Source organism: Ylistrum balloti, unplaced genomic scaffold (genome assembly GCF_031769215.1).
Source record: "Ylistrum balloti isolate Yb309-2 unplaced genomic scaffold, AGI_CSIRO_Ybal_v1 Utg369874, whole genome shotgun sequence".
Classification (NCBI taxonomy): domain Eukaryota; kingdom Metazoa; phylum Mollusca; class Bivalvia; order Pectinida; family Pectinidae; genus Ylistrum; species Ylistrum balloti.
In genome coordinates this window covers 2,295,260-2,304,996 of record NW_026782015.1, presented here as the reverse complement: position 1 = coordinate 2,304,996, position 9,737 = coordinate 2,295,260, and the positions used below count along the sequence as shown (strand labels likewise).

General features: G+C 34.1%; 1 protein-coding gene across 2 annotated transcripts; it reads right to left on the bottom strand.

Moving 5' to 3' along the window:
- Window positions 1-334: 334 nt before the first annotated feature.
- On the bottom strand, window positions 335-8,561 carry LOC132546109 (phospholipase A and acyltransferase 2-like). Of its 2 annotated transcripts, XM_060209806.1 has the most exons (6): window positions 8,354-8,561; window positions 7,308-7,438; window positions 5,772-5,952; window positions 5,306-5,435; window positions 4,642-4,769; window positions 1,074-1,163 (listed from the first exon to the last, which is right to left on the bottom strand). In XM_060209806.1, exons 2-5 carry the CDS (start codon window positions 7,423-7,425, stop codon window positions 4,659-4,661), a joined length of 540 nt encoding a protein of 179 aa, XP_060065789.1. In that variant the 5' UTR covers window positions 7,426-7,438; window positions 8,354-8,561; the 3' UTR covers window positions 1,074-1,163; window positions 4,642-4,658. The 2 variants fall into 2 exon arrangements, with proteins under 2 accessions (XP_060065788.1, XP_060065789.1); XM_060209805.1 differs by lacking the exons at window positions 5,306-5,435; window positions 5,772-5,952; window positions 7,308-7,438; window positions 8,354-8,561 and having other exon boundaries at window positions 335-1,163; window positions 4,642-4,728.
- Window positions 8,562-9,737: the final 1,176 nt, after the last annotated feature.

Here is a 9,737-nt window from a genome sequence, read left to right as displayed (position 1 = left end):
AAACAGGTAGAATCCTTGCATGCGATGTGACTATAACATACCGGAACCCTGTCAGGTGGCTCACAGGTGAGTACAACAATCCAGTAACCTTTTCTGACCAATCAGAAACGCATATTGTCGTCATGAGATATGACAATTATTGACCTGTTCTCAGGTGATAACAATGTTTGCTTAACCTGAAAAGGTTGTATTTACCGCCGGTCTCACCTTCTCGTTTTTCCTCATTTTCACGTGAAATCTGGTCAAAAGTTATATACCTCACGTTTCGTTTAGAGTATAAGTAATATTGATATATCCTGATTTACGTCATGACAAATAACAATAAGAACAAAAATGAAATCTCACATTTATGTAAAAAAATTCAAATAAAAAAATCTGTATTATGAACAACAACAAAAATAACGTCAACATCACAATAGAATTGGGAAACAATGAAGTACCAACAAAGATTATTCATTTTCATCTCAACATCCTTTAGAAGGTGCAAGTGCACTCAATACAATATACTGTCAGTTACTCTCTGGATTTAGAAGTAGAAAGGTTTATGCAGAAATATGTCAATCACTGTCACAATTTTCTGACAGCCTGCCCGCCTTAGCAGAGGAACAAACACTGGCGAGCTGCCCTCAGGCATACAAAGGAGGAATTGCTTATACAAGACCTGTACCTATAAATACAGTTTTGCTGGCATATCCTTCTCCTTAATCTTCTCCTCCTCCTTCGTTCACGTCTAAGAGCTCTTATGTCCGTTCTATCTATTCCTCCGATACCACCTATTCCTCCGATACCACCTATTTCTCCTATTCCTCCAAGACCTCCTATTCCTCCAAGACTTCCTATTCCTCCTCCTAAACCTCCTAAGCCTCCTATATGTACACTTCCTAGTCCTCCAACGCCTCCTAGGCCACCTGCGCTTACTAGGCCTCCCACATCTCCGAGTCCTCCAAAACTCCCTAGACCTCCGACGCCTCCAAGACCCCCAATGGCTCCGAGACTGGCTCCTAAATCTGAGCTTCCTAATCCTACTACTTGTGCTAGAGAAAGAATTGATCGTACATCGTCTTCTAGTACCCCGTTTAATCGAGCACGTCTACTCTGTCCATCTACTGCAAGCGGGAATAACGTTACACAAAACACGAATATAAGTAGACACACGTCCATATCTGAAAGTTAATAATCAGAAAATAAAATGTGTGATACAGTTTGACAAACAATATCACTAATCATATTACAAAATGATATCGTGATTATTTCAAATCATGAATATATATATATATATATATATATATATATATATATATTAGAATAGCTTAATACAACACGTCGAATTAAGCATTAACGCTAATGCTTAATTCGACGTGTTGTTTCATGTTATTCTAATATATTTAACCGGATACTGAGAATTCAACTTTTATATTTGAATATATATATATGACACACAATGAAAGAAAACAAATTGTAATTGATAATTAATGCCTTAAATTTCTTCATTTATAAACAAAAAACCGCTTAACTGTAATGTAACAAAGCAAACATTTAAGAGCATATTGAATCACCCTAATCATGTGACAAGTATAACGTGATATATTAGAGAACCAAAGGAAAAAAAAAACCGGAATGGCCATGATTTTGCATTGTGAAAACTCGTTGTTTCAGAAAACAGAACATGCTACAGAAATTTACAAATGTTGAAAACACTTTTCTATGCAACAGGAGGATGGATTAGTTTTATAATGGATATTAAAGATTATAATTTGAACATGCAGCGAAATTTAGAGGTAAGCAATGACACACCTATATCAAAGTAAGTATATTACAACAAGAAAAATAGAATGTAGCTAATTTCCGTACCTTTGTCAAATTGCAATTGTTTGGATCTTTCCGGATTCTGCAGATTTGTGGACTGACGATGTCCAGAGTCTACCTTTATGTATACCTAACGTTGGTCAGTTTTTGAGTTGCTTTGACGTATTATGTGTCCACTAATGACGGTGAGACCGTGTCCATCTTATTTTATTACCATGAAAGTGACATTGATCGACAATGATTTTAGTCAAGCGCGGCATGCCTAGAGCTTGGTCAACTTGACCGCTGGCATAGTCTATATGTAAACACTATGTAAATCGGAAGTTTTTCTGGAGAGTCCGAATGTGATTGAGTCTCTGTGAGATGTCACTCAGCGATATCTACGTCAGCACTTTTAAGTACTATATCTATATTTAACATTGTGCCATTGGTCGTTGTCCGGTCGACATGAACGTCAATGAAGTGCTGTTTCTATCATAGCAGTTCCTATCGATAGACGCTTTGTTGTGATTGGTGAAAATACCAAAAGGAAAAGGATGTTGTACCGTTACATCTAATCAATACGTCATATCTAATTCGACCAGTCAAGATACAATTATCCTTCAAGCGCATACTTAATTATATTTATATTTTTGCAATGTCCATTATCATTTGGTCTAAAAAATATTGGTTAATTTAAGTAGACTAATCCAAACACGTATAATATATTACCTTATTTGACTGAATTAAAGTGATTAATCCTGGAATGAATGTAACTAATAGTTATAACCAAATGTTCTACTATGTTCAGTGAAATGAGAGTATTCCTGTAATATACAGCACAGTTACCGAATTCTGTATGTCTCTTTTGGTTTCCAAACTTTGGTTTTACCCAATAAAATAAAGAGGGTTGCTATGAATTTCGTGGTTTATATATTTATATTTTAGATTTTGGTGCCTAACTACTTATAGGTACGATTCAGAATAAATATGTGTAATTGACAGATTTGAAGTTCTTAAAATATCTCATAATGTAACTTCATGAAACGTATTATGGAGTGTGCGTACCCCAACATCTATATTTTGTTAACTTAAATGGTTTATGTACCCCACATATATATTAAGTTGAATTATAGGGGTTATGTGCCCCTACATCTATATTTTGTTGAATTATAGGGGTTATGTATCTCTACATCTATATTTTGTTGAATTATAGGGGTTATGTATCTCTACATCTATATTAAGTTGAATTATAGGGTTTATGAACTCCCACATCTTTATTTTGTTGAATTATAGGGTTTATGTACCTCTATATCTATATTAAGTTGAATTATTGGGTTTATGTACCCCCACATTTATAATTAGTTGAATTATCGGGGAAATGTACCTCCACGTCTATACTTTGAAGGTTGTTAGCCTTCTAGCCTAATCTTTAGGCCCAAACATCTTTAACGAATCCCAGAAGACGACGCTCATTGTTATTCATTCGGCAAAGCCTCGTGTCTTTTCTAAATTTGAAAATTAACTAACGAGAGTTAGATAACGATGATAATCAACTGCCACTCGTTGTAGAACCTCTATATCTATCACACAATCCCCCTGTAATCCAGCGCATGCAATACATTTTTGCTTTCATGTCATCAGTGTAAATCTGAAACTTTTTGTTTGCTGCGTCAGAAATTGATTGTTATTCCAAAATATGGACAGTGTTGTGACATCATGAATTGGTTGGGTAAAAAATGTTTCCTCCTTGGGAATTGGTACGTTTTCTTTTTTTCAATTTTTCTTGTGAAAATGTATCTTTTGTTTGGTTATTACGTAAAAAAGTATCTTAAATTTGTTTTATCTTTTTATGAGATTTTGTGAAATTCATCTCGAAGTTTTCATTTTTGCTTGGCAATGCTCGCAAAAATAAAAAAAGAATTTTTCATGAAATAAAAAGTGGTTAAGATCCTGCATATATTGAAACATTAAATATGATAAGTTAAGTAATATTGACAAACATTTTATCATTTAAACGTACGTTCAATGACTTTCGTACAAACTGATTTATATTCGAATTTACATCTGGATAACCGTCAACCAAACATCACCTTAGGACGGTTTCGATTTTAAAGGGCCTTCTACGTCCTACCGGCTGAAGGAATTAAAGCGATATTTTCTTATTGTCCTTGGCTCTATATTCCAGTAATATACATCCAAAGAACATTTGCTTGTTATGATCCAGAACCAATATTGGACCATACCGTCAATATTGCTTTCTAGACTCTATCTTATAAGATTATTTTTGAACTTGTCTTGTATGACATCATCTGATAAACGACACGTAAATAATAATAACAGAAGATATTTCAGGTAACTCGTTAATGAAGTAAAAATTATTTGCGAGCCTTTTTTTATAGTTCTTGTCAAATTATCAACTTAAAACACGGTAACAATGCAGTAAAATTTCAACATTTCCAACATTATAATTTCTTTGCGTATCTATTACAGCAGTATCATTGTGATAACAAAAGACCTGAAATATTTTTGGCGCTGAACAAAACGGACACTTTCTCATATACACATGTACATGTTATTTGAAATGATTAAATCAAGCTTGAAATTTCCTGAGTTAAAAATCCTAACATTATAAAATTTGAAAATATTTAAGAAATAAATTTATTAAAAATAAATGCATCAAGCTTAATACGTAGTTCAAAAACTGTGTAAGTGCCCTGGGTCACCAAAATATATAGCTCAACAACCCTGTAAATGATCTGGGTTACTAAAATATACAGCACAACAACCATGTAAATGCTCTGGGTTATTGAAATACATAGTTCAACAACCCTGTAAGTGTCCTTGATTACTAACATCATTTCTACTAGTCACTACTTCTTTGCATCTTTGTTTTCTCCTTTATCCTGTGTCAGACTCTGCGCTAACAATCCACACGCTGCAACAGCACCAAGTCCAACAGTCCAGACTAAGGCAGTATCAACCTGTGATAGAAAATACAACTTAGCACTTAGTTAACATATGAAAGTCGTAGCTTACAGCCTGGCACCTTTAAACCATTCCTTGTAGTTTTGTCTTTCATCAAAGAGCCACTACATTTAATGCGATGTCATTTTGAAATATAAATTAAATCTGTTGAAATATTATTGGAATATCTAGTAAAATTTTACTCTTTCAAAAATGGTCACGTGTGACCTTTAAAATTACCCAATGACCACTATATTGTAATAAGAAGTCCATTTAAACTACATCTGTTGAAGGATCAATGAGGTATCTTGTACACAAAATTTACATGTAGAGACACGCAGACATATTAGTTACTGCATGGATATGCTTATACCCCCTTAACTAAGTAGGGGCGTATTCACTTGTTCTTGTATTAGATACCAAATATTTTCTTAAACAAAACACATAAGTACATAGACGTATTTACATGTCCTTGAATATGACACTAAAACACATCATCAGTGACCTGTTTCATAACACAATATATATATATAATAACTTATGCATTATTCACCTGCTCTGACCACTTTTCTCCATATCTAATGAAAGCTGCAAAGTGTTCACAGTTATTCCACAGTGCGTTGTAACCTATCTCACCAACCATGTCCAGTGCTATCCGTACCATTTCGTGTGCTTGGCGTGGTCTGAAAAAAATATTTACACAAATACTCAAGAGAACCAAGAGCGTCAGTTCTGTGTAATTTCGACAAACTAAAACCTCGAGTTTTTTGTATTTCCCTATTTTACAGGATGAAAGGAAACTACAGTCCTTTTCATGACTTCCCCGAAATGCGTTCTTTTGTTTTTTTTATTAACCGGTAATACCTGTTGCAGCATTTAATTTACAACGTATCTTATTTTACCACTATTTGTTTACAAAGTTTGATGATTCTTGTAAAAGACCCGTTTTTGTCAGAACAAGATGATTATATGAAAGGCGGTTATCATAAATATATTATCTAAAAATGAGAAACACGCACCTGCACTTCCTGTCCTTTCCATTGTTTTTCTTTGCTTTACAATCATGGGCAACTTCAAGGAAATTATCCACCTTCACCCAGGCTTTGTCGAAATACTTCCCACAGATAGTAAAACAACTTCCTTTGTCGATGGCATCACTGCTTTCATTACCCCCTGAAAGGTGCACAATACGCCCTTCACCTTGCCAGAGAAACAAAGAAAAAACAAATTATCAACAGTTGTTCTTTATTTTAAGTAAAAAAATGTATAGTGGTAGGCACGAGTGGTAATATCTCTATGCCTATTTACTTTATTCAATATTCACCTCTAATCAGTTCAGTTTTTAAAGTTTAAAGAAAGACCTACAAACACATAAAACCTGACATGAACATGTGACGATTTTGTATCAGAACATATATGTCTTTCATACAATTCTGACATGTATACATGCAGAAAGAAAAGCACAACAAAGTTAGATATAAAATACCTTACCAGGGACAATAATTCATGCTGGGGATGATGATTACTTATGGTGTTTATTTCTGAAAGTTTGTGCCAAGAATGATAATGGGGAATTCATGAGGGTTACCGAGAGGTGTTATGTGTGCATGCACATTCACACTCACTCAACTCACCAATCAGATCAGTTCTTTCACATACCTTACATACTCAGACTGGGCATCTTAAATTTATGAACTGTAACAGTCCGGGGACGGATCATACATGAAAAAGTGTCAAACTTGTCCCTTGTCAATTTACGGAGTCAAAATATTGATTTTTGAGAGTCAGCATACTGCATACTGTTGATTGATGCAGTATGACAATGTGAGAACTTACTTGTTTGGGTAAGTCATTTCTGACTGGCATGTACCCTAAAATGGTACTAACAGAGAGTATTTCTACCATGTTTATATAGATTGAGTTATATTGGAACGTACTGACAAAACATATATAATTTGCCTCAAAATGTGGTTGATTGTCTATAAAAATATAATATTAGATAATAGTCATGATTTGATGATGATGTCTCCTTTGTAAGATTTTGTGTTTAGGAAAACAACATTGTTAATCTTTCACATGAGTTTTGTCAACAAGAGTCTTAATGAGTTTTGCATGCAATGGCAAGCAAAAACTAAATCTCATATGAAATGAGGATTTTATCATGATTTCAATCGCATCTGCAATCAGAAAAGTGAATTTTGACAAAGTTTTAAAATTAACACGTGGAGAATAATATCAAACACAGACATGCCAATATTGTTGCACCATTTTCAAGCCCTGATATAATGTAGATAATGACGTCAAAATTGAGTTCTGAGTTGCACAACCAATGTAAAACACTCCAGGGTATATAACACTAGTGACATGTATACTGATATTATGCGAAATTATTACATGGGCAAATTCGCTGGTTAGTCTGATAAATGTCATAATCATTACTATCTATCGCCAGTGAGTTCTAAATTTATTCTGGAGATGAAGAATCACATTGTTGAAGAGATTGCTGGTATATGGTCACTTTGTCATTTCTGAATTAAAGTACAGCTATCATTTACCTATATATACACCCCAATGTGAATATAACCATCGCGGAAATTCCACCATATCCCCAACCTCAAGTTCATTGAGGAGCGTTGCATTATGGGAGTCTAATGGAACAGTACTGGCAGCCATGTTACATCAACTTCTGAAGGAAAAAGTAAGAGAGTAAACATTTTAGGAATAGCATAACGACAGAAAAAAATCATAATCACAAAGTGGTGTAACACATGCAAGTTCTAAGTAAAACTATAACAGCGTGTAGTCTGAGGGAAGCAACTTTATTCAACTTAAAATCTATATCAAGTCCACCTTAAGGACTATCCTAAACAGTTTGGACTATCCTGCAGTGATGCACAATGCTTGTATATATAATATTCCACTCTGTCATCTCCACTACAATGCAGAATCGATTTCCAAAACTATTTTAGAGTACATCTGGCTCCACAACGCTGGGTAATATTCATTTTTTTATCAATTTCCAAATATGGGTTCTGCAATGTGTGTAAACGTTGTTTGTCAGATTATAGACTTGTTTATTTGTTATTTTTTATTCTTTCTGCTTTTTGAATTGACAATCTGCGAATTCATTTTTTCTTGTTTTAATCGATCTAGAGCAGGACAAAACTAAGATAGATGATAGCAAAACCCTTTGGACTATCTGCCATATTACATATGTTACCTATATATATATACCTATCAGAGACCATGGGCATTAAGAAGAAAACGGGTGAGGCTTGAAGCTGTGGTTACAATCAAACATTTAGATATGCACTAATTCTGAGTACAGGCTACAACATGTTAATTGCACACATGTGTATCACCAGAATCACAAGTAGCATCACGGAGTATGAAAAGTATACTTCATCAATATCAATAATGAGATCAATCTACATGCGAGTGTCCCCAGTCCTGTACATACAGATTTTTGATGGGACTCATAGAATGTATGGAAATACTTAAACTTGACATTATGGTATTTTGCAATAAACTTGAAAAGGACTCGTGAATATAAATAGCAGATCGATCACAGTTAAAGTATGAATTAACATAATTAACTTACCTTATCAACAGCTCTTATCATGTTTGATACATGTAGATAGACGAACAGTTACTTTCATTTTCCATTACATATGTTGTACACGTCCTTCGTGTATGAAATATCACATAACGGTATGAGAGTAAAACAATATCAATAAACGATCGTAGTAAACGCAGATTTGATTGCTTTGTCTGAGGTCGAAAAAATTATGTTATGACCGTTCGTCGATTAGGCATATTTTGGTTGATGATACATACGTGATGCAATATCCTAAACAATGTTCTGTGTCTTGCGAATGTTTGTTTATGAGGTAATATGAAGAAACGCCAGAGCATTGGATCCGGAATTTCCCCTTCATCAAATCAAAACCAAAAACAAAACAAAGAATGCCGCAGAGGTATAGTTTTCTTCCGACAAGCTGTTTGGTAAGAAAACTCAGACAGACATTAATATTAACCTGATAGTAAGAGACATTTTCATGGAAAGATACCAGACATTCTTCCATAGAAATGCCTCTGCTGGCGTAAGAACACCGAGATTATCGTTCTTTACTCCTTTTTCGTGATATTTGAAGAAGATAGAAATCCCCGAGTTTTATTAATAAACAATTTGATATTATAAATGCTGCAAACGGTTTAGGAGAAAGTAGTATTCACTAAACAAGGATATCTAATATATCACACACACACTCACCTCGCCTGGAATTTTATAAATTACTTTCGTTTTCCGTTAGATGTACACACATGTTATTTTTAGTTGAATTAAGAGGTTTATGTACTTCTACATCTATATTAGGTTGTATTAAGGGGTCTATGTACCTCTACACCTATATTAGGTTGAATTAGGAGATTTATGTACATCAACATCTATATTAATTGAATTGTGAGATTTATGTACCTCTACATCTATATTAGGTTGAATTATAAGGTTTATATACCTCTACATCTATATTACGTTAAATTAAGGGGTTTAAGAACCTCCACATCTATAGTTTAAGGGTTTTTTTTCAGTTGATTTTGAGTTTCCAAATTCGCTTTCCAAGCTAATCTTTGTGCCCAAGCATCCTTTAGCGAATCCCAGAAGACAATGATCACTGTAATACATCATTCTACATGTAAAACGCCTATTATACAATTGAAGGATGCTATTCACTTTGACCTTTTGCAGAATCATTTTTCAAACATTTGGTGATGTTTTCGTGAAACAGAGTTTACAACTTTTTATTTCCCTATATATCTAGTTACCTATAACAGCCATCTTCCCTCCCATCCTGTCCTAGTTCTTTTCCTTTGGTGTCAGAATTTGCTGCCATTGTCAAAATTGTTACAAAACAGTAAAATACATTTTAGATATTGACAATTGTAACTGCAAAAGATGAATGTCAACACTATACTGTTCAATATTC

Excerpts from the sequence above, each read along its gene's own strand:
- LOC132546109 (XM_060209805.1), bottom strand. The coding sequence starts at position 1,161 with ATGGACGTGTGTCTACTTATATTCGTGTTTTGTGTAACGTTATTCCCG.